General features: G+C 41.6%; 1 protein-coding gene across 1 annotated transcript; it reads left to right on the forward strand.

Annotated features, from left to right (window-relative positions):
• The first annotated feature begins 1334 nt into the window (after positions 1 to 1334).
• efnb3a (ephrin-B3a) lies at positions 1335 to 24923 on the forward strand. Its single transcript, XM_058412610.1, has 5 exons — positions 1335 to 2394; positions 10398 to 10678; positions 22231 to 22323; positions 22437 to 22499; positions 22746 to 24923. The coding sequence occupies exons 1-5, from the start codon at positions 2261 to 2263 to the stop codon at positions 23192 to 23194; spliced, it is 1020 nt and encodes a 339-aa protein (XP_058268593.1). The 5' UTR covers positions 1335 to 2260; the 3' UTR covers positions 23195 to 24923.
• The last annotated feature ends 752 nt before the right edge of the window (positions 24924 to 25675 follow it).

The following is a 25675-nucleotide window of genomic DNA, read 5'->3' on the forward strand; positions in this document are numbered from 1 at the left end:
ACTGGAAGAAGAGAGGACCAAAATCACGTGTGAGATGTCCTGTGGCTACAGATGTGCTGAAGTCATTCAAAGCAATGGCCTGTACACTTCCTGCTAATTGGCGACTGTTGTAACCTTCAAAAATTTTAGTTGTAATCTTTCTCCATGCTACAGTCATCACTGTTCTCTAATTTTGATCACTGTGTTTTTTACACAATTTATTTATTTTATTTTTTTTGAAGTGCCTTGGTTATTTTGTAAAACACGGGTTAATTAGCATGGTATAGCCCCAACAAAAATTCCTTCAAATGTTGAGCAATGAAGATATTACATTATTCCTGATCTCCACTGTACATAATAAAAAATACTTTAATGAGAGAAATAAAATCCACCAGTTCCTGTGGTAATATAGAAAACCTTTTTTTTTTTTTTTTTAGGTTTTCAGCAATACACCATGAGAGAAAACTTTATTATGCTAATCTAGTTTAAGAATTTTAGTTATTAGCAGGTGTGTGTAAGGTGCGTGTCATTTTCCTGACCGCCCACGAGGGGGCGACACAAACGGGATATTTTCGAGACACGATTTAAGAAGCGAAGTTACAGTTTTTACAACAAAATTTTGGATGATCCAGAGTGGGTACCATCACTGAACCAAAAGATAGATAAATATATACACCTTTCACAAATAAAGGGGGGGGGGCAACAATAGGAAAACATTAATCACAAAATAAGCGTTTGAGAGAGTTTCGGCAAACTGATGCTTCTGAACGAATCCTGTAAGTGAATCATGTGACTTGATTCATGTGAACATTTGATACAGAAACGTGAAGCCCAGAAACATACAATAGGTGCAATACTGAAAAATCACAGCAACTACTACATTTTTATGGCTATGAAAAAACAACAACAACTTTGCTTTCACAGCTAGCATCAGTGATCGATTACTTCAGAAACGCTTAGCTAGTCGCTGGTTAGGCTAACTGCAAAGATTTAGCAAGATGTGAAATGTATATTACTTAAATATAACATTTTCCCAAAATGTTTCGGGGGAATTTTCTACCGTTGTCACCAAAAAACAATGATATGAGGCTAAACCTATCTACCACCGCTGGATGGCGCTGTTCAAGATGTCAACGGTCGGTATCCTAGCAACGCCATGAGGCATAGATACCCTTAATTTTATAAACGCTTCGTGTTAAAGAACCGACTCCAAAAAACAAAATCCCCCCCCCACACACACACACACAAAGGGCAAGCATTAATATAATGGTTTCGGGTTGAAACTTATCAGGAGTCGACTCACTTTTGGAAAGAGTCGTTCAGAAAGCAAAAGTGATTCATTCCGCGCACGAGTCACCCATCGTCAGTAGTGCGCGAGCGCCGAGCGGGAACACACGGAGCCGCGCGAGCTCCTGCCACGAGCTGCACATTTCCCGCATTTCCCCCACTTTTATTGCCGTATGTAGGGTTTATTTTCGGTATTTGAAGCTAGCCGTGTTTCTTTTTTTTTTATTTCAGGCAGTATTTCTGTACTAACACCTGACGGACATCTTTTATTTCACGAGAACTGGCTGTGAAGAGCGAGCAGAGGTCTGGGACAGAAGCTTTAACGTTCATTTGAGGAGGAAAAGTGAAGGAGAACTTTTCCTCTCAGTCTGGAGGACCATCAGATCTACAACAATACTTTACCTTCATTTTGTTGAAATATGTTTTAGGGAAATACAAAAAAAAAAAAAAAAAACCTCTCCTAAAATATAATCTCTGGGAAAACTGAGTGAAGACAGAAGCATCTTCTTATTATGGGAATAATGTGGATTTAATAGAGCTTCATATACTCTGAGATGGAAAAGTTTCTGGCAATCTGTTTGACTTTTTCGTTGTTTTGACAGCAGAAAAGAGGAGAAGTTCCTCCGAACTCATTGTGAAGAATTCCTGAAGATCTGCACAGGCTTCGTTTTCACACTTCGCATTCTTTACATTTCTCAGACGTGGTTTTCGCACTGTGGTGGGTTTTCATACGCAGGCACACCTTATAGGATTTAATGAACGGCACGTTTTTCCGAATTATAAACCCATGAACTTAACAAGCTGCATGTCGCCGAAGATCCTGTGAACTCGGCAGTTTCACAGACTCTAAAGGATGTGATTAAAACTCACTCTTTGAAGGATCTCATGAGCTTTGAAGGATAATGAACTCTAAACACTGAAGGAGCTCATGGACTTGCTCTGATTCGGTCCGACTGCAGATTTTCGTGTGCACTTCTCCTCGGGGTTATTTTGCATGATGGACAGAGAAGCTCACAAACTCTCTGAATGTCCTCATGGACTGATGTTTTTACTCGTATTCCTCGTGGAGAGCTTAACGGTCACAGCAGCCAACCTGGAGCCCATCTATTGGAACTCCTTCAACAACAGGTATGTGATCATCAGGATCATCTGATCACCAGGAACCGCCAGGATACCAAAGAGTTCAGATGGAAAGCTAGGTTAATCCGCGTCACCTTGCACCGATATTCCGTTATCATCATCATCATCATCATCACATCCAAATCTGAAATCTGAGATATATTTCAGTGGCAGTTATATGGTGATAGAAACTGAAGAGTAAATAAACCCCAGAGTATAAAATATATCCAGAGGATATTCCAGCCATGTCTGTTTTACCTTAAACACTTCACCTGCTTTTTAATAATCTCGTATTTGATTTAATTAATGCAGTTATAACGTTAACTACTGTAACAGGCTAAAAATCTGAAAGTGAAATCTGGCTTAAACAAATGATGAAGATTTTTTTTTTTTTTTTTTATGCAAACCATCACAAAACAGCAGCAATGGCCAAACCATGAAAACTTATTTTTTGAAGATGTTCCTCAACCTGAGGTTTAAAAAGAGCTCATGAACACTTTACAGATCTCACGTCCCATTCAATTCAGGCGGTGAAGGATCATGAGCTCCAAGCTTAACTTCACCCCCCGAGATAATACCTTGGACGTAGTTAAATTGGCTTAGTGGTTAGCACTGTTGCCTCACAGCAAGAAGGTCCTGGGTTCGAACAGGCAGGGGCCTTTCTGTGTGGAGTTTGCATGTTCTCCCTGTGCCTGTGTGGGTTTACTCCAGTTTCTTCCCCCAGTCCAAAAACATGTACATTAGATTGATTGTTGATTCTAAATTGCCCATAGGAGTGAGAGTGTGTGGTTGTCTGTCTATATGTGGCCCTGTGATGGACTGGTGACCTGTCCAGGGTGTACCCCTGCCTTTCGCCCTATGTGCGCTGGGATAGTGACCCGTGACCCTAATTAGGAATAAAGCGGGTATAGACGATGGATGATTTAGCGATACTTGTGGAACATTGAGGAACATTCTTACGATAAGTCAGTTCCTCAAAGTTAATTGCAAAAATGTCTCGCTAAACCGTATCGAATAAACTCGGAAAAGTTAGTTTTATAAAAGTAATTTACAGATCAACAATTACACACGCTCATTAAATCGATTAATACGCCCCTACGAATGTGTCGTGTCTATGGAAACGATAATGTATAAGAGTGAGTGCATTAATATAAAGATGTGATGTGCCGCTTCTCTCCGGTCAGAGCTGCTGTTAGAGAGAATAAACCACCAGCTGACCACCAACCAGAGTCCCAGGCTCTTTGGTGAACATCTGCTTTCGCACTCTAACCTTCCCCGCAGCGTGCCTTTCGTTTTACCAGATCAGACGCCTTTAGCTGTTAGCATGAGGTTAAGAATTCAGAGGAAGTCTGTGACTCCCAGTTCCACCAAATCTGGACTGTCCACAGGACAGGAATGATGAGGTCCAGAACTCATCACGTGAATGTCTAGGGGACGTGAATGGAGTCACGCCGTGTCTGAATATTGGGACGGAATTTCCACCTTTCGTGTTTGCGCTCATGTTTTTAAATAGAAGACTGAAATGCAAAGAGCGAGCACATGGGGGTGGACCGAGATGAAGAAGCTCGAGCACAAACTCTGCAAGATGTTCCTTGGGTTCCTGAAAAGGTCAACGTGTTTACTCACGTCCCATCACACACACACACAGAGCTAACAACTCTGCTTTGCATGCTAATTCGGTGGCAGCATATGCAGTCGTAAATGCTGAGATGTTTTAGAGGTAAAGGGTAAGTGTGGTAGAAGGTAGAACTGGAATACAGAGATTTCCTCCATCTTGGAGTAAAGGGATATGAGCATATGATTTGAATCGATTCACATTAACTGAGCGCTGTGCTAAAACGACCTGTACGCGTTGTTCAAACCATAGAAGCAAACAAAAAGTGCCACATTTGCAAGATGATCCATCACTGCAGCAGCAAAAAAAAGGACCATGCTCACAGCAGGAGCCTCATCACAGCGCTGCTTCACCCTGGAGCTCAGCTGCACTGAAAAAAAGGGCAGAGCTTTTGCTGGATTTGCAGATATTACTGGCCCTGATTGTGCTGGAAAACGGTGAAGGGTGATTCAGAACAGATCAGAGGGTCTGTAGGGGCTGCCATCTTCAGACCTGAGAAAGGACAGACATAAAGACAGTAAAGATCGGCATCTTTAGACTCATCCATGTTCTCAGTCCCAACCACGTCCTTAATGCACATCACATCCTTTTTCTACGTCACAATACGTTTATTGACCAAATAAAAGTTTATGCAATAAAACGGAACAGAGAAAGTCAGGAAAGGTCTTGAGAAGGTCTTTTCCTTTTAATGAGGAAAGAAGTAGAAGTCAGGATGCAGACAGTGATGTGGAACACAAAAACCACATGAATGACGATCTGTTTATTTTCATTACAGCTGCAGGCCACAGATCAGACAAGAGCACATGTCGAATCAGACTGAAAAAAAATGGAATCTGTTTTTTTTCCCACACAGATGTTTCATGATAATAAGTTTGACACGTTAAAGAGAAAATCCAACCAAACGATTCGTCAGACCAATCCCGAGGTCCGACTTTCCCCGTTCCCCGCTCGTATCTTTACCTTCTATCTGCAGGTTTCTTACTTCACAAACTTACAAGATGAGAAACCACGCTCTCATTAGTGTCTACGTAGACATAATGAAGAAAGGGATGTAGGAGAGATCTCTAGTGTCTCTGGTGAGTGTACGTAGCTACAGTTAGCTTGCGTTGCTACTCGAATCTGCTGATGAAGCTAGTACAGAGTCGAGCACTGGACTACTAACGGTACTTAATTAATAACTACTACCACAGCAAGTGTTCAGCAGCACAGTACAGGCAACTTTTCACTTTTCACTAAATGATAAACTAATGTTCTAAAGAATACACCGCTAGTACACCTTATGCTAGCATACTTTTCAATATTGCTCCTATAATTTGCATCTGAATTTTCTTATTAGAAATTCAGCTTCAGACTCCATTAAATGTGTGGGTGGAAACGTACCACAAGTCCTGCAGCGCGATCTATCGGACTAGTGCCAAGGTGTGTGCGTGTGTGTGTGTGTGTGTGTAAGTGAGAGAGAGAGAGAGAGAGAGAACTCCAGCAGGGGGAATTTGTTGTACAACTTCAGGCTCAGTTGCACATTAATAATGAATCGCTCGATTCACTAAAGGTGAATCAGTTCATCTGATGCTGATGGACACACGTTTGGGAGCTGAGTGTGAGGATGTGCTGCGATATCATATCGATTCAGGATGTCAGTGTGTACACATGGGTCCTAGACGTGTTCAGTGCTTGAGTGAATTGGCCTCTTTAGTTTTCCGCTGCAGCTACAATGCTAATGGAGCTAGCTTGTAATGGAAGTTTATACTCTCCGGTTTGGCATTGTGCAGCGAATCAACACATGACATCCGGTCATTTGGCTTTGTGGAAGTCTTCAGTGTCTTAAACGGACTTGTTACCTAGATGAAACAATCGTAGCAGTCTCAAAGTCTAATCATCGTGTTTCTTCAGTACACAGTTTGTTGCATGCTAGACTGAAACTTGATTCGCTGAACAGGAGTGAATCTCCATCCTGACCAAAATGATTCACTGATTCAAACACTAATCAGATGTAGGGCAGATAAGTGAATCTCGATCTTGTCCAGAATGATTCACTGACTCAAGGTGCAAGGTTCAGTGCAGAAATATGATTTGCACAATTCTGATTAATAAATAAATAAATAAATTAACAAAAACAGGTCTCTGATTGTGAAGCTTGTCTGAAACAAACAGAATGATTCTGCAGTGGCTGATACTGATGTATTTAATTTAGTGAATCATTTCACAGAATCATTTGGCCCTGAGTGTGTCAGTGCCATTACACAGAGGTTCTGATAGCTTTGTGAAAAAGATTGTACTACTTGACCACAGCTTAGAGGTGTGTGTGTGTATGTGTGTGTGTGTGTGTGTGTGTGTGTGTGTAATCCTCTGTCCTCCAACCGCCCATTATCCTTTCATATGGAGCGATCAATCATCAGCAAACCTGTCAGGGGATTACACACACACACACACACACACACACCTCTCATTCCTCCTGTCATCTGTTCATTTTGTCATCTTTTAACACTCTCACTTTGTTCTCACCTCATTTCATTACCTCCTCTTTTCCCTTTTCACTCCTTGAGGCTTATGAACGCTCAGAGGCATTATGGGTAATATTGCTCAAACCACTTGGAGCTGCTCAGAAATCTTTACTGCAGGCATGTGCTGATAAACGATTATATATGTAAGACCCAGCGAGAGAACGCTAACCTGGCGAGAAAACTTTGTATCTCCAAATACAGAATCAGGATTTGGCCACTAGGTAACAACTATGCAATTACATTTGCCTGAGGGGGCGGAGTCTCAGCTTTGGCTCCATCAATCCACTGTGCTCATTAGAATATTAGACCACACCCACCAGGACTTAAACTTCACTGGATGTTTAATAGATTATAGATTTAATCACAGTTTGAATCACATGAACAAATGTATCGTCATAAATCATCACTAAATGTTTGACAATAGGACAATCTTAATAGGAGAAGCTCTCTCTCTCTCTCTCTCTCTCTCTCTCTGACTCTCTCTCTCACTCCCTGTTCTCCACCTCAGTCTCTATCTCTCCCTCAACAGGAAATGTGGATCTACATTTAACTGCTGTCGCCTCGCTACCTCTTTCTAAATTATCTCATCACCTCTGTCCATCTCTTTTCTCAATCTCTACTTCATCTCTCTCTCTCTCTCTCTCTCTCTCTCTCTCCCTCCATACACATGCTCACGTACCTCTCAGACTGTCTGACATTTTATTCACAAACGTTAAAGAGAATGAGAATCAGCCAAATCCCCAAGTGATGCTGTACGTGTGTGCGCACGTGTATGTGTGTGTGTCTGCAAGAGAGAGGGATGAAGGAGGCAAGAGATACCCTACTATAAACAGAGAGAGAGAGAGAAAGAGAGAGAATTGGAAGTTATTTTACGCTGTTCTCCTCGAGATAAAGAGGCGTATATTTATAGCGTTATCTTTTACCTTTCTTATTGAGTGTTTTTGTGGCGTCACCTTCGTCATCGTTACCGCATCATCACAGTCGTGTGTGTGTGTGTGTGTGTCACTGCATGTGTGATTCAGCAGCAGCAGTGAGAACAGCTCTGCTCTAATAAATCATCTCTCTCTGGTAAAGTGGACTCTAGATTTACCTTCTCATGGTTTTATCTGGCATATTGATGCTTTTCTGCTCAGCGCGGATGTACAGAGCGCTCTTTATTACAGAGCAGCCTTCTGTTAGGAGAACGGCCAGACCGGTTCAAGCTCTCGACCTCTCATCAGCATGATGTTTCCTCAAGTGTTTCCTCAAGTGTTTGTTATTATTTATATAAATACATACAGAATCAGGATCTTTCAGTATCTTTAACTTTACCTACAGAACCAAGAAAGACAAACACCATAACCTGGGCTGTACAAAATAACTTTAAATTTCCCATGAAACCTGCCTCTCTATCCAGTGGATGACTTGTGGAACTGCTAAGTGTGTGTGTGTGTGTGTTTCTGTGAGCGGTTTTAGTCATCGCTCAGGAATGTGCTGATTATCTGCGGCACTGAGGCAATTACACAGCATCGATAAACACATTAAACAACACTCGGTGACCACTTACCATAATCTCTCTCTCTCTCACACACACACACACACACAGAGTATGTGGTTAGATCATAGGTTCTCAGCCTCGTTATTAGCCTTCCTTTAGTCTGAAGCTCCTCTTAAACCCACTTTAAACCCAGACAATAAATAGAGATCAGGACTGTGATGCTTAACACAAAACTACACACTGAGTTGATTTTAAATATCTACCATGCTGTAGTGTCCGGTGTACAGGACAGTCTGATCAACACTACTGCAGTCTGATCAACCCAACCACATAGTCTGATCAACAGCATAGTCTGATCAACAGCATAGTCTGATCAACAACATAGTCTGATCAACAACATAGTCTGATCAACAGCATAGTCTGATCAACAACATAGTCTGATCAACACTACTGCAGTCTGATCAACAACATAGTCTGATCAACAGCATAGTCTGATCAACAACATAGTCTGATCAACAACATAGTCTGATCAACACTACTGCAGTCTGATCAACAACATAGTCTGATCAACAACATAGTCTGATCAACAACATAGTCTGATCAACAGCATAGTCTGATCAACAACATAGTCTGATCAACAACATAGTCTGATCAACAGCATAGTCTGATCAACAACATAGTCTGATCAACACTACTGCAGTCTGATCAACAACATAGTCTGATCAACAACATAGTCTGATCAACAACATAGTCTGATCAACAACATAGTCTGACAGTCATCAGTTTCAGAAGTTTCAATAAAAATTCTGAAATCAGACAAAAGCAAAATCTTAAATGTTGATGCAAAACCTCTCTCTCTCTCTCTCTCTCTCTCTCTCTCTGTGTCACACAGCATCAGTCTTTCTCTGTTTTTTTTGTGTAAATCTCTCTCTCTGTCTCTCTCTCTCTCTGTCATTTTGTGCAGACTCTATAGATCCCTTTATACATGTGTGTCTCTCTGTCTCTTTGTTCATGTTCTCTCTTTGTCTGCATCTCTCTCTCTCTCTCTCTCTCTCTCAGGAGGAAATGTCAGTCTGCTAAATGCCACACCAGCGTTTTTATTGGAGGTAAAGAGGTAGAGTAGCATGTAAACTGTCCTGTCCTGTCACTGCTTGGTGAAGTTCAGCCTCGGTGGATTTTATTACAGCGGTACATCTGTAACATTTATATAAACCCCCTGGCCTGCGCTAATACAGCCGACACCACGAGCCTTAACGGCATAGCATCGATGAAAGAAAGGATTTATGATCATAACAATGCGTCAGATATCTGATTCAGAGGATAACATGATGAAAACAACTGTATGAATATTTGCAAGTTTTTTGTGATCTTTTTTAACATATATCTAAAAGTAAGCTAGTTATTGAGAAACCCCTGTGGTGTCTTTCGCTAGCTAGCATTCTTTAACGTCAGCTGTGAAAATTTGATTTTTCTTTCCTTTTTTTTCCTCTATTTCTGACAGAACGGACGTAACATCCTGGCTGATTGCTTTCTTTTTGTTTATTTAAGACAATTTTACCAAAACATTTTTGCACTTCATCTTACACCTTAACGAGCTTAACGAGATTGATGATATAATAAGGAATTAATGATGGCCATCGCTCATCAGTAGTAAACATTACTAAACTCACTTTGATGATTGAAAACCATCACACACACACTCATTTTCAGTGGTACACACACTGACACACCCTTTCTCCCTCACACACACACACACACACTCAAGAGCACCAAAGGGCACGTGGTGTTTGCGCGTGGGTAGAGGAGGAAAAATTGCGCTGGGAATAAAAGGGCAGACGTGGCATTAAACCCACACACAAATATCAGCGTGTCAATCAAGGTTTCCATGGTAACACTGTCTTCCTCAGTCTTTCCTCAGTCAGTCCCTTTTTCATTCTGTGAACGTTTAAAGCCTTCTGTGGCCTTGTCCTATTTAGCTGAACTCTGACATACACCCGATAACTTCACAGGTCAAAGGTCAGATTATCCTCCTGGGGATGAACAGAGCATTCAGGGTCGTGACCTCATATCTTTGGAATTCTGCATCTCTGTCTATAAATCTCTCTCTGTCTCTCATTTCTCTTCATGTTTGGATTTGTTACAAAACTTTTCACTGTGTAATTCTCAACTCTGTCCTAATGGCTGTTCCATTTGAACAAATTACCCAGAAAGCAGTGCTTTCTAAATGTAATCTCCTTTCTAAAATACTGAAAAATGGCAGATGAAATTGCTTCACTGAAACGTGAATGTAAAAGAGGCCACACCCCTTTTTGAGACTAACATATACCATGCCCCATTCTGTGTCTGACAGACAGAGGCCTCACCTCCTTTTACTAAAAGACTCCCTATGAACTTTCTTTCCTTCTGTCTTTCTGTGCAGGTTTGGGGCCGAGCGAGGTTACGTGCTGTACCCTCAGATGGGGGACCGTTTGGACCTGGTGTGTCCCGCATCCTCGTCCCCGCCGCAGTACGAGTTCTATAAGCTCTACCTGGTGTCACAGCGCGAGCAGGCAGACAGGTGTGAGCTGAGTGAAGACTCCAACCTGCTGCTCACCTGCGACAAACCCAACGCCGACACGCGCTTCACCATCAAGTTCCAGGAGTTCTCCCCCAACCTGTGGGGCCACGAGTTCAAGAACCTGCACGACTACTACATCATAGGTCTGAGCTTATGGTTCTAGCTTTATAAATGGGTTCTAACTGGAACCTTTTGACCTTTAACACAGACAGAGACACATTTAATGTCAAGTTCGCAGTGTGTGTGTTTGTGTGTGTGTGTGTTACATTAACATAACTGGAAGCTGAAGGAGCTTGATGATGTCACGGGTGAAATGCATTAATATCCTTATACTGCACCTAATATGGTGTGTGTGTGTGTGTGTAGGTGTATATTGCTTCCTTTGGGAAATCATTTTTAATTAACCTATTGTGGCTTTTGGTAATTTATACAGTATGGTGGTAATGAGCTGGAGCAAAGAGGGAGATGTGTGTGTGTGTGTGTGTGTGTGTGTGTAGCCATTATGTTTTAGCAGAAGCTGGAGGCCTAATTGGCGGTAATGGGTCTCAGAGGCACAAGGGCACTGTGGAGGAGGGGTGTGTGTGTGTGTGTGTGTGTGTGTGAGAGAGAGAGAGAGAGAGAGAGAAAGAGAGAGAGAGAGAGAGAGAGAGAGAGAAACTTACTCAGCATTTAAATCAGAAATTTTAAAATCAAACACACACACACACACAATAACACTTCTCTTTCAAAACCACATACCATTCTCTGTGTCTTCAGAAACCACGCCCCTTTTGTAAGACTGGCAGGTGGTACAGAGGCCACACCCCTTCTGTAAGACAGAACTGGGTCACTTTTATCCCAGTCACTAAAAGTGTGTGAAAATAATTCATTACCTATAGTACACACTCTTTAGCAGACAGTGTTAGCGTTACAACAACTAAGTTTACCATGACAGCATTCTGTGTCATACCTGTAGCTCCATCCCAAACCACACACTAGTGCACTAAATAGCCTGTCAAAATAATATGCTGACAAAGTTAGTTATCTTGATACACTCTTTAGTGCAGCTGCATGCGGTTTGGGACGCAGCCGCATCGAGAAAGTATTTACTATGTGATAATTTATTGGAAGGCTGTGTGTACTTCTAGTGGATTTTTAGTGTGTGTGTGTGTGTGTCAGTGAGAGAGAGAAAATGGATATCTACTGGCTGTAGTCCAAACTTCTTTTGGGAGTACGAGCCCTCAGAGCGTTTCTCATAAAATGTTCGATTGCTGAGCAGGAGGAGTTTACAGTGGATATCTCTCTCTCTCTCACACACACACACACAAATTCTGCCACTTCCGAAGGAGAAGTGCTTGTGTGTGGGTTTGACATGCGTGTGTGTGCACAAGTATTTGTTTACTCCCATAGTGAAGATGTGGGTTTTTAGAGATTCTCTATTTTTGTTTGTGTGTGTGTGTGTTTGTGTGTGTGTGGTAAAAGCCGTGTTAATTATTGAAGAGTGTGTTTTAATTTATTTATCAAGGTTAAGCTGAAATAACAGAAGAGATTAACTGTGTGTGTGTGTGTGTTTGTGTGTGTGTGTGTGTGAGACGTCCTTCAGGTTTTTTTTTTTTACGGCTAAGTAGCGTGTTAGCATGGGCGAGTTGTGTGTTAGTTTTACACAAAGAGCAACATCAGAGTTTAAAATTTTCTAATCAAACAAAGTGAACATTCAGATAATTAGTTGAAAAATGAATAAATGAATGAATCAATGAACAAACTGGTTAATGAGGGTAAAGGTTTCATGAATGAATCATGTGATCACTCAGATAATGAATCGCTTACGGAATTTGTAGGAGTCTGCATGTCTCAAACGATGCTTTAACGAACTGAGAAGCGATTAAGGTAAACGAATCAGTGATCAAGTCCCAACGAGCGAGTAAACAGTCGGTTCCTGAACTGGTGAAGTCTATAAATCTGTACTTGAACGGCATAAACTATTCAACTGGTCCATGATTCGTTCACTGATTTGTTGACTCCATCACTTATTCTCTCACTAAACAGGTCTGAATGATTCTGGGAACATGTTTAAAAAAAAACAACGTAAAGGACTCCTACTGTAGTGTGTCTGTGTGTCTGTGTGTGTGTGTGTGTGTGTGTGTGTACAGTGAGTCGGTTGAGTAAGTAACATGACGCGACATGCCGCCTCCTGAACTAGGTCAACAATCAGAGTGCTGCACTACAGTTGGTGTGTGTGTGTGTGTGTGTTGGAGTCTGTGTTTATCTACATGTCTGAGTCTTCAGCTGTGTTCACATCATTATCACACGTGTATCTGTCATCTGGTCTGATTTTAACCCTGTGTGTGTGTGTGTGTGTGTCTGTGTTGTAAGGGTCATGCTGAAAGACTCAGACTAATTGGATCGGTTTTACACAGTGATTCATTAACCTTCCGCCTGCCGCAGCTGCTCAAATAGATGTTTTACACACACACACACACACACGGCTCACATGTCTGTCAAAAGAGCCTTTATTGAATGTGTGGAATGTGCATGTGTATGTCGGTGTGTGTAAATGTGTACGTCTCAAGTAGGTTATTGTGCTTGAAGGCGACACGTGAAGCTCGGCATCCTCTTTCTATTTTATTTCGATTTTAATAAAGTGCGGAACTGAAATTTATATCTGGGTGAAATTCAATACTCAAAGGATCAAACATCTCACTGCAGTGTCACGCTGTTTGTTCCTTAAACCTGAACTCTTTTCTGGTAAACAGCAGACGGAGTGAAAGCCTCCTCTGAAGCCTGACACGGTGCTAACACACACACAGAGAAGCTTGTGTGTCAATTAGTTTGTGTTAGGTGTTTGTGTATCCACCGTTTTAATGGGTCGTTTTTCAACACGTCATTTTGAGCCTCGTCTGGACGTACCGCTTCGCCTTTATTTAAGAGGAGGGAAGAGCATGGCACACACACACACACAAAATTTAGAGATAGCAGTCAACCGACAACATGTGTTTGGACTGAGAGAGGAACCTGGAGGAACCTCCTGAAGCACAGAGAGAACATGCCAACTACACACACACACACACACATATACCGTGTTCCAAATTATTATGCACACACTTAAACGGTCAGTTTCACAGATTGTTTTAATCCTCAACAATTCTATAAAACCGTGGATTTTATTAGAAGAGAAGGTACTGATAATGATGACGGCTATCTTGATATTCTGACAAATACACAAAATACTTTGGAATAATTTGGAACAGAAATCTCTATTTGCTGCATGGAAACATCATTTAAAAGTAACTTACACTTCAATTTACATGTTAATAAATGAGACTTTCTTCGAGACGACCATCGCCTCTCTGACGCAGTGAATCTGAAAGTTCATGTTTACTTGCTGTCTGTATTTTATTTGCGGCCGCTAGTGTTGCCTCGTAGAGCGGCAGTTTCGAGGTATACTGCCTCATAGATAAGCGTTGGAAGGTTGTTCCTCTGGCTCTCATTAGGATTGAGGTCAGGAGATGACAGTGGTCACATCATGCAGCAACCAAGGAGTCAGTGGTGTTTTTTGCAGCTGGTGCGCTGTCCTGTGTTTCAGAAGACACAAATCTTCGTATTATACCATGGTGGAAAAATGGTGGGCTACGAACTCCACAGATCTTTGGTCATTATGATCGCCTCAGGGACTCTACAGGAACCATCTCACTTCACTTCTTCAGACCAAATCCTCACTCCTCACTGGGTGGACATCCCGAACCAACCATCCAGAACTCCATCCATCTGGACCATCCAGTGTAGCACGGCTTTCATGGGTAAATAAAACACTTCAAAAATGAGTCTTCTTGTACTTCTGAGCTCAGCAAACATTTCTCTTGGTGGCTTTTCGTTAGAGTTTGGTGTCTGAAATACCACCAGCCTCTGGAGGATCCTGCAGAGAGGTTTCTGCAACTCCAGAGACACCAGCAGCTGACCTTTATTTATTTCATTTTTTATAGCATTTTTAATACCATCAATTTGTCTGACATAAACGTTCCTTAAGCCTTTCAATAAGCCTTCATTTGACTGAACTCCGAATCAGTCACTAATCTGTCCAAAGCTCCAGCTCGAGTCACATTCTGTCAAATCTCGCTTGTTTTTATGCCGTTTACAAGACATTCACACTTTTCATGTTCAGAAAGGTCTTGCTTCCTCCCCGTGTTGCAGGAGAACTGTGAACTGCTTAATAATGAGGAGCGCACTCTTTAAGGAGTTTTGTCTTTAATTAAGATCTCACCTGGCAAACTAATTAACAGACCTGTCTGAGAGGAAGAGCAGAACTCTGAATATCTAAAACCCAAACATTTATTGTACTGAAATCCTACTGCTTTGTCACGTGCATCATAATGGAACACTGAGTGTGTGTGTGAGTGTGTGTGTGTGTGTGTGTGTGCGTGTGTGTGTGTGTAAATTCTCCTCACCAGCTGCTCATTACTGACAAAACAATGGAGAACATGTAGAGACAGAGTTAGAGAGAGAGGTAATCAACCTGTGTGTGTGTGTGTGTGTGTGTCTGAAGAAAGGGCTTTATATACATATATATGTTTCATTTCCTGAGAGGTTTTGAACATTAGACTATTTTTCCCCATTTTTTCAAGCACAGGCATTTGTAAAATTTTTATGACTAAACCTAATTTTGAAAAAACAGGAAAATATTTTTTGTCAACATTTAAAATATTAATCGGAAACAACTGAAACTAAAGGGATTTTTAAATAAAATATTTTACAACATAAAAATCAATTTAAAGTAATGAATACACACACACACATATATATATATATATATATATATATATATATATATATATATATATATATATATATATATAATTGTCAGTAGAATAAAGTAGTTAAGTAGAAAAAATATCTGATATTAATAAAAAAATAGAAGATAAAAGATTTTTGATAAAAAAAGATACACTTTAACGGCCTCCATAGCACATTAATAGACAATTCATAAATAGTTAATAAAGTAATACTGAGGGATTAACGGTTTTATTTATTTAAGGTTTATAACAAAACCTCACCATAAATCCACCACCAGGGCTTCATGAAATATTCATGCACTACTTATAAATGTGTTATGAAGCCTTATTTGGGTAAACAGAAGATTAAACAAACCTAATATTCTACAATTCTTAGAAAATTCTACACACTAAATATGTTGGACACCCACACACACACACACAGACACACTTTTGTAGATTCAGTGGGATTTGTAAATCAGGCTTAGCTTCTCGTATCTCTCTCTTTCACTCACACACACACACACACATTAATATTCTTTAAAAATGTCAACCAGTATGACAGTGTGGAACTAATCTCGTCAAGACTCTGTGTTCTGGGGGATGTTTAGTGCAGCGACACCACAGGATCAAATGCTACGCTTCTTAGTTATAAAAAAAAAAAAATCTGGAAAAAAAAAATCCATTTCAACAAAACGTCTCCAAAAATTCTCTTCATATTTTGACTGACAATCTTTTGACAGTAATATCAGCGATGTTAGCGTTAGCAGTGGATGCTAAATGTAATAACTGTAAAATTTCAGGTGTTCTGAATATTTTTTATGCTTTTACCAACACACTGGAGGTAAATGTTGACCTTCTGGATCATTCTGTCATTCTGCATTAATTTTAAAATGCTAATTATCTCCAACGAGTTCTGTGTGTTTTCAGGTTCGTATCATCTCAGTGAACACGAAGACTGATGGAGAAATAAACTTAGCATAAATGCTGGAATAACAAAAATAGCATAAACGTTGGAATAAAAACAGCTCTTGGAAGTGCACTTAGACTTTTGGATGTGTGTGTGTGTGTGTGTGTGGTGGCACTGAGATTAGAGCTTTTTGCATTGGCTGTATTCCAAACTGCTACCGTTTTTGAGTATGAGCGCTTGGAGTGTTTCAGATCAAATGCTCGATTGCCGAGTGCTTGCAGTTCCCAAAGGAGCGCTTTAACCCAAAACACACACACACACACGGTTCAATCCTTTGCTGTGAGAAATGTTTGTGCAGCACTCTGAAAGAAGGCCAAATGTTGACTGTATCTAAACGTAGGTGTGTCTTCCAGGTTGTTTACTCACTTTAACTGTCTAAAGTTTACTCAACGTTTTTCAAACAGTCAGGGGACTCTACTAGATTTACCTTGTTTTATATGATGCCTACATTCTACACCATGCTAACTTACAGGCTAGTGAGGTATTCATGTTTGCTTATGTTAATGATGATGCTGTATAGCAGGTTTAGCCTGTTAGCATTATTTATTACCATTTTCATGATATTTTCAGCTAGCTAGCTACTTTTGCGTAGCTCACATCCTCCAGTGACAAACTCTCAGATGGATAAACAAAGGTTGTGAGTTCCTGGAACAGTAACTAAAGTTCTTGAGTTACTGATACAGTTCCTCAGAGGAGAACATGTTCCAAATTCCTAAAATGGCTCTATTTATGGAAAAGCTTCTAAAGTTCCAGCAAAGGTTTCTGTTGTAGGAGCATGCTAAAAGTTCCAACGTTCCTAAAAATATTCCTCCAATTCAAAGACGCTGAAAGGTCTTAAAAAGGTTCTGTTGAAGAAAAATATCTAACATTCCTGAGTTCCGGAAAATGATCTTTTTTCAGGAAAGCATTTTTTTTGCATGGTGAGCTTTGAAGAGGCCACGCCCCTTAAATGTAAACGAAACAGATAGGCCATGCCTCTTCATTATGACCAACACAGGCCTCGCCCCTTTCACTGTGGCCAAGACACACAGGCCACACCCCCTTCCTAACAGGAGAGATTCAGTAGCAGTACCTTCATACATTTACAATACATCAATACATTTTTTTTGCAGTTTTTCCGAAAAAGTTCAAAAAATGGACACACACACTCACACATTCTTCCATAGGGGGAAAAGTAGAGAAGCTTTTAAATAGCTTGTGCTAAGTGCTACATTACTGCAGCGTACATTCAGTGTGTTTCGTGATGAGTTTCTCATAAATGATGCAGGAGCGTGAAGAGAAACGTTCAGTCGGCTCCAAGAGTCTGAGAGCAAAAACTCTGAATACTGCATCACTTATTAAACACCACTGTGTCAATAACGGATTCCACTCAGGTCAGGAGACCTCGTGGAGGTGTGGCATCTGTGTCTCAGCCTCAGCAGAGGGGGAGTGGCCTTCTTGTCTCAGACTTAGTATAGGGGGCAGGGCCTTCATGTCTTAGCCTTAGCAGAGGGGACAGGGTCTCTGTGTCTCAGCCACAGCAGAGGGGACAGAGCATCCGTGTCTCAGCCTCAGCAGAGGGGACAGAGCATCCGTGTCTCAGCCTCAGCAGAGGGGACAGGGTCTCTGTGTCTCATCCTCAGCAAAGAGGACAGGGTCTCTGTGTCTCAGCCACAGCAGAGGGGGCAGGGCCTCAGTGTCTCAGCCTCAGCAGAGGGGAGGTGGCTTCAGTGCCTCAGCCACAGCAGAGGGGGCAGAGCCACAGCAGAGGGGGCAGGGCCTCAGTGTCTCAGCCTCAGTGTCTCAGCCACAGCAGAGGAGGCAGGGCCTCCGTGTCTCAGCCACAGCAGAGGGGACAGAGCCTCCGTGTCTCAGCCACAGCAGAGGGGACAGAGCCTCCGTGTCTCAGCCACAGCAGAGGGGACAGAGCCTCCGTGTCTCAGCCACAGCAGAAAATTTAGTGTCTCAGCCACAGCAGAGGGGACAGAACCTCTGTGTCTCAGCCTCAGCACAGGGGACAGGGTCTCCATTTCTCAGCCTCAGCAGAGGCAGCAGGGCCTCAGAGTCTCAACCTCAGCAGAGGGGGTGTGGCCTCCTTAAAGCTCACCATTATCACATTAAATTGTGTCTCTTTGAAACAGCTATAAATCTTCTAATAAAAATGTTACTAAAACAGTAAAGGGCTTACGGCGGTGCTGAGGATGGTACTGAATTGGTGTGTTCTGTAATGGATCTCTTACAGTTTGTCATAAAGCATCTCAGGCTGAAACACTGTGAAGAGTAAAGTATAGCTGAATAAAATTGTTAGTGTTTAGAACTGATAAATTCCTGATTCCTAACTGATCTATTAAACCCCCTAAAATGTACAGCACTTTTTCTTCCTCTGTAAGTATGTAAGTGTGTGTGTGTGTGTGTGTGTGTATTTCTCCCTGAATAAGATGTCAGTGTGTGTTATTGCTGCTCACTGCTTCTCCATAATGCAGCTTTATTTTGAGTCTTTCTATATAAGCTGTGACATCACTGCTTATGGCTCTGTGTGTGTGTGTGTGTGTGTGTAAAGTGGAATCGGAGAATCTTTCTTTCTATCCAGTTTGTCCATCTGTCTGTCTTTCTATCTGTCCATCTATTCCATCTATCTATTGTCTTTCTCTCCATTTTTGTTTTTCTTCCATATATTTGTATTTTTTTTCCTCGTTTCTACCCCTCTAAATCTTCCTTTTTCCTTCCCTCTCTCTCTTCGTTTATTGCCGTCTCGAGTCGAGCTGACAGATACATGACCCAGAAAACCCTTAAGCATTTCACCCTCAGATTGTTCTCTCTCTCTCTCTCTCTCTCTCTCTCTCTCTCTCTCTCTCTCTTTCCGTGTTAACATCTTTTTAAAAGTTTTAAACTTTTTTTTTCAAACTTTCACAGTCTCTTAATTTCTCTCTTCTTTACTTCCAACCCCTTTATCTCACTTCTTTATTTATTATTCTCTCGCTTCTTTCTTGTATATCATTAATGATTTATATTTGCTGCTTAAGAATGTGTGGAATGAAGCAGTAAATGCATGAGAGAGAGAGAGAGAGAGAGAGAGAGAGAGAGAGACGATTTGTGTGGTTGTTAAACTGCAGTTTATGGGCTGATGGACACATAGAGCAAACAGGGACATGCTGCACAAGACTCCGCCCCTTTTTCATGTTCAATTTGAACTTGTGAAAAGTGTGTGTGTGTGTGTCTCAGTGTTATTATCCTGTTCTGTATATGTTGAACTTCTAGGCAGTTATGATTGGTCAGTGTTGCTCTGATTGACAAGGCTGAAGGTAGGAAACTAGCTCCGCCCACTCACAACTAGCCTTGGGATTCATAGTCCTGACCTTCTGTCTAGTGAATGAAATCTTAATCACTTGTCCAACATACGGTGTAGTTCAATAGTGCGGTGGTTAGTGCAGCATCGAGTCAAGATTAGTTGTTGTATAGTTGTGCAATTTACACGTCCTCACTGTAAACGAACAGACGATAAAAACAAAATAAAAACACTGTTGCTAAGAGCCTGATGGAGAGAACAACAGAAAATGACTTTCTCTCTCTCTCTCTTTCCCTCTCTCCTCTTCACTGTTTTTCTCTCTTTCTCTCAGTTTTATCTATATCTCTACTCTATTCCATTGTATTTCTCTTACTGTCTCATTTCATTTTGTCGCTCCATCTGTCTCTCTCCATTTTATCTCTCATCTTCTCTCTCGCGCTCTCTCTATCTGCCGTCATTCCGGATCATCATCTCAATTACCCCATTGTCCAGTTCTCTCTCTCTCTCTCTCTCTCTCTCTCTCTCTCGCTCTCTCTCCATTTGTTCGCCCCTTCGTCCTGTCCTGCTCTCTGTAAAAAGGAGACCTTCATGTGATTTTCTCTCCTTCCCCTCTTTCACACTCTCGGCCTTGTTCCTGCCATCGTTCTCATTCTGTCTCACTTTTTCTGCACGTCCTTTTGTACCCCTCCAGCGCCACTCACAGAGAGAGAGAGAGAGAGAGAAAGCTTGGGAGAAAGAGAGAGAAGAGCTTGGGAGAAAGAGAGAAAAGAGAAGGACAGATGGAGAGAGAAAGAAGTTAGAATGCGAGAGAAAACAGATAGAAAAAGAAAAAAGGTGGATAGAGAAAGATTGAGATACTGAAAGAGTCAGAGAGTTAGAGAAGTTATTCCTCCCTGTGTAAAATCAAGTTTATTCAGTGTGTTATTGATATTAGTGTGTGTGTGTGTGTACGTACGTTGTCTGAAAAAGATTTTTAGCGAGTGCTCTGGTGAGTGGGCTTGTGCTAGCATGATTTAGCGCTGTTCTGGATGCTAGCCTGCTGCAGGCGTTTGTGTTTCAGATCTTTAGCCAAGTGTTTTTTTTTTTTTAGCTGAGTTGCAGTTTTTAGCGCATTTGCTAAGGAAGTCATCAACATGACGCACTGAGCTGCAGGCAAAGGATGGCTGGATGTTTTCCAGACAAAATCAGAAGCTAGATGATTTAGTGAGATGTGTGTCAGGTGAGATGAAAATCAAAGATTTTTGCTGCGGTGCCTCAAATCACTCCATAATTCCATCACCCCCTTGTCCATTATATTACATACACGGTTCCCTACAGAACATCGTGTACAGTGTGGGGGAAACAATTAAGAGATCCCAGGGTCAATACAGACATGTTTCATTAGTGAATGATTTGGTCTTTATAAGTCACTTTTGTCAGATTCCCTCTTTTGTCGTTCTGCAGCTCAGGGTTTGAGAGCAGAATGAATCCTGGGTCTGACCAAATGATTCACTGATTCATCAATGTTGGATTCATTGATTCTTGAAGTCATACAGAAAGACTCATTCAGCCTGTCAGTGTTCGAATCATCGAGTTCAGGAAGAATTGTTTAAGCTCACAGAGTCATATCTGGAGATTCCCAGTGTTTTAGCATTGTGTCTTTCTGAACAGTGACATAAAGCACAATATAAATGATAATTAGCATCAATAATTAATTATAAAACTACATTATTTTAAACTATATTAGCATTGTAAAAGCTGCAGTGCAACTGAACGAGTCTGAATGAATCATCTAACTGAACAAACCCAGATTCCTGAAAAGACTCCAAAAGTTTCAAGCTTCGTAAAGCCAATCACCATGTCCCAGCGTGGAGTGAATGCTGTGTTCAGAGTGACAGAGTGAGAAAAATCCCTTTCTGTAACTCATAAGCCGTATTCAGAATGTCGCTATTCCATAAAACTCGCCATGTACAGCTATAGTACTACATTACACAGTAAAGTAATAACCAAGAGGAGAAGACTGTTTTAAAGCTTTAAAGCTTGTGTGTGTGTGTGTGTCATGTGACAATGTTACAGGCTGCGAGTGTGTTAGTGTGTGTAAGTGTGCATGTTGTGCCACAAGGAGTGTGTGACCTGTTTTCTCCTGCGCTACAGGAGCTCAACTGTCATGAAAGGCTGGATTCTCTCTCTCTCTCTCTCTCTCTCTCTCTCTCTCTGTCTCTCTTTCTCTCTCTCTCACTCTCTCTCTCTGTCTCTCTTTCTCTCTCTCTCTCTCACTCTTTCTCTCTCTCTCTCTCTCTCTCTCTCTCTTTCTCTCTCTCTCTCTCTCCCTCTCTCACACACACACACACACACAAGGAAAAGTGAGTGTCAGAAAGCAGTGGGAAGACTCAGCACTGAGGTCACACACTGTCTCTTACACACTCACACAGAGGTTTAACACAGCAAGAGCCACACACTTATTCACTGTCTGTCGCTTCACCTGTCTCACTCTCCCTCTTTAATACCCATCTCTCTCTCTATGTCTCCCTCTATCTCTCTCTCTTTCTCTCTCGATCTGGTCTGCTAATGTATCATACATCCCCCTCAAATGTCTCACATTGCCACCCATCTTACTCTTGACTCACCTATCTCTCTCTCTTTGTCTCTCTCTCTCTCTCTCTTTGTCTCTCTCTCTCTTTGTCTCTCTCTCTCTCTCTCTCTCTCTTTGTCTCTCTCTCTCTCCCTCTCTCTCAGCTACCTCGGATGGGACGAGGCAGGGGTTAGACAGCAGGAGGGGAGGAGCATGTGTGACACGAGGGATGAAAGTTGTGCTCAAAGTGGGACAGAGTGAGTACATCATTGTCATCATCATCATCATCATCATCATCATCATTACCACATTCTGTTCAATAATATTTTGTGTTATATAATTAATCCTGTGTGTGTGTTTGTTCCCACAGGTGCATATGGACTTCCTCCCAAACCAAAACTTGATCCAGGTCGCTCCAGCAGCAAAACTCCAGGTTTATATCTCTATTTTAACCTCACCTGTCTCACTCTCAAGCTCTCACTACCCACCTGACCTGTCTCTCTGTTAACCTCATCCTGTTCATCTCACCTGTAACATCCATCTCTCTCAGCTGTCTCTCTTTCTTGCATTCTGTCAGTCACTGGCCACATTTTCCATCATGCTCCCATCTGTCTCTCTGTCTCTCTCTCTCCATGCATACTTTTCTCCTTCACCTGTCTATCTCTCCTGTCTCTCTCAGATCACGGTGTGGACTCCCCGAACAGTGTCAACGGAGCCGAAGCAGGTGGGATGGACACAGGTGATGGTTCAGTCTCATCCTCTGTCACCATTGTGATCTTCAGTGCAGTGGGCGGAGCTTTTGTCCTGCTGTTGGTTGCCGTAGTAACTGGAGTGGTGTGCTACCGCAGGAGAAAAGCCAAGCACTCAGAAACACAGCGGCCTAGCCTGTCTCTCTCCGCCCTCACACCCAGAAGGGGTGTGGCCAACACTGCAGGAAACACAGGAATTATCGCCGGAGGTAACATCACCGGCGGCACAGAGCCCAGTGACATCATCATCCCGCTGCGGACTTCTGACTCCGCCTACTGCCCGCACTACGAGAAGGTCAGCGGCGATTATGGACATCCAGTCTACATCGTACAGGAAATGCCTCCTCAGAGTCCTGCTAACATCTACTACAAAGTATGAGGAGGGACCTGGAAATCTCTCTCTTTCTCTCTCACACACACTTACACACACTCACACACTCACAAAAACACTGAACTCTTTCTTGGGAACATGTCCTTATCTCACATGCCGAGACGTGTTCTGCGTGTAAAGTTTGCTTCTTTACTTTGCTAAAGGCTAATGCTGCTAACAAGTAATGGAAGCTTATAGCTACCAGTTTAACATACTGAACTGAATTTGTGTATAACTCATCCCTATGAAGCTGAGACTCTTTCTTCCTCAGCAGGAAGTTTGACCTCACTCGACACCAGCACAGGCTCAGGTAGGGGCGGGCCTTAGCAAGCTAGCTAGCGATCAATGCTAAACATAATTACAGTGTTTTTTTCTCATTGTTTTAGCAGTTTTTAACACATCTGAAAGAAAAAGTTGAGGTTTTCGATCATCGTATAGTCGTACATTTTTCGTATTAGTCGTATAAAAGTTTTCTGAGCTACATGTCGCTAAACACCATTAGCTTCCCAGTATGCTAGCAATGTGAGTAATAAACAAATAAAATACAATATCTAGTACTATATCCATAATAATTAATGATAGATTTTGCTATCTATATTTAATATATTATATTTATGTATTACTAAAGTCGACTAAAATCAGTTTTTTATTATATTAATAAGTCCATATATTTAGATTCATATTTATGTACAAAGCTGCAATAATCATGTATCAGGTTTTTAATTTCAATCATGCCATGACATGGTCACATAAACACTCTTCACTGATAAAACCCTTCACTCCTGAGTCCAGTCGCTAAACCGGAGGCTATGAGCTTCTGGTACTTGTTAGCAACATTAGTATCGTAACTAGAGATGCAAAGCTTCACACAGCAAATGTGCCACGCTGCAGTGATGACATCCTGGGACACACCAACATGTGAACATTTTGATTTTGGACTACTGCTCTGAATGCTGTGTGTGTGTGTGTTTATGTGTGTGTGTGTGTTTTACTCTGCGGATCTTGACACACCTGCAGTAGAGACTGGCACTGAAGCCTTGTGTTACTTCCTGTTTCTCATCTGTTGTAGTAAATGTTTGGATTGTGCGTGTGTGTGTGTGTGTGTGTGTGTGTGTTAAAGATGGCCTAAAACCCCACAAACACATTGTAAGTTGGAACAGTTGAAATATTGAAGCGTGGGTTTTAGATCTGTGTTTGTGTGTTTGGTTTATTCTGCACCTCTCTCTGCGTGTTTATTTCAGTCACCGTGAAAACCGAAAGCGACGGCGTTTCCCTCCTCCTGCGTTTGTCCCGATTTATCCTGCTGTCTTTCCCTCTCCATGCATCTAAACCTGGATGCACATGGAGAACTGCGTTCCGCCTCACGCTGGCTGTTAGCAGGTTACTGACGACTGCACGTCGGCTCTCTGCGACTCTGCACACAGACACAGATTAAAGTGGAAATAATTTAGTGATGATATTAAAAGGTGAAGTCAGTGGTGTTTACGACAGCAACAGTGTCTCCTTATATTCCTCTAATGGAATTTCTGCTCTGAGGAGAAGCTGTGGTGCTTCTGCTGAACTACAGACATAAACAGATGTGATGTGAGCGTAAACAATAACATAAACCAATCAGGACAAAGAACCGGCCCTGCTCAGGTTCCGGAAGCTCCGCCGCTTGCACTAATGCTGTCTTCAGGTATTGTCAGAAATATTACAATTATGTGGTAAACACACGATTCCATAATTACCACTTGGATGCTCGTATCTTTCCATGAGCCCCGACTTTCTGACTTTTTCACTGATGACACAAACAAACAAAAAATTAAAACCATAAACACTTTTCTCACACTGTCCATTTTTATCCCTCGAATAAAACCCATGCAGTAATCACCACCTCACATCTCTGAAGAGGGCTTGAGATGTGTGTGTTGTTGTGCTCGTGGATTTGGATGGACACGGCGTTCCAAATGAAGAAACGGGCGTGTTCTTCATTTGTTTCTAGTCAGAAATCAGAATTTTAATCAAATGGAGCGAGAATCTGAGTTCAGGCCAGTTTCTGTACATCATTTACATCACACATCTCTATGAGCCAATCACAGACAAGGTGGGCAGGGCAAGGCTTTGCTTTCACGGTGTGTTACTCTTGAACTACTGAACTCCGCCCCTTCTGGAGTGCCTTTCCTACAGCCAGATCGAACAGGAGCATAAATTATACTTTACAATAAAAGAAGAGGAAAAGACGAAGGGGTGGATCGATAATTCAGACTCATAAACAAACACACAGCAACTTTATTGTTCCACATAAAAAGGTTGTTTCAACCACATTAAAATAAACCATAAAATAAATTAGAACATTTTGAACACAAGAATTTTTTTTTTGCTGTTCATATTGTTCTATAAAATGCCTTATAATTCATTTAAAATTGTGTAATAAAATGATTTCTCAGTTTAATAATGTCACTAAATGATGGTAAATAAACTCAGAAGGGGAGGAGCTTGATACACACA

The sequence above is a fragment of the Hemibagrus wyckioides genome, linkage group LG16 (genome assembly GCF_019097595.1).
Source record: "Hemibagrus wyckioides isolate EC202008001 linkage group LG16, SWU_Hwy_1.0, whole genome shotgun sequence".
In the NCBI taxonomy this organism is placed as follows: Eukaryota; Metazoa; Chordata; class Actinopteri; order Siluriformes; family Bagridae; genus Hemibagrus; species Hemibagrus wyckioides.

Coding starts and splice junctions, on each gene's coding strand:
- efnb3a (XM_058412610.1), top strand. CDS start 2,261: ATGATGGACAGAGAAGCTCACAAACTCTCTGAATGTCCTCATGGACTG. Junction 2,395..10,397: donor TGGAACTCCTTCAACAACAG/GTATGTGATCAT, acceptor CTTTCTGTGCAG/GTTTGGGGCCGAGCGAGGTT. Junction 22,500..22,745: donor CTCCAGCAGCAAAACTCCAG/GTTTATATCTCT, acceptor TGTCTCTCTCAG/ATCACGGTGTGGACTCCCCG.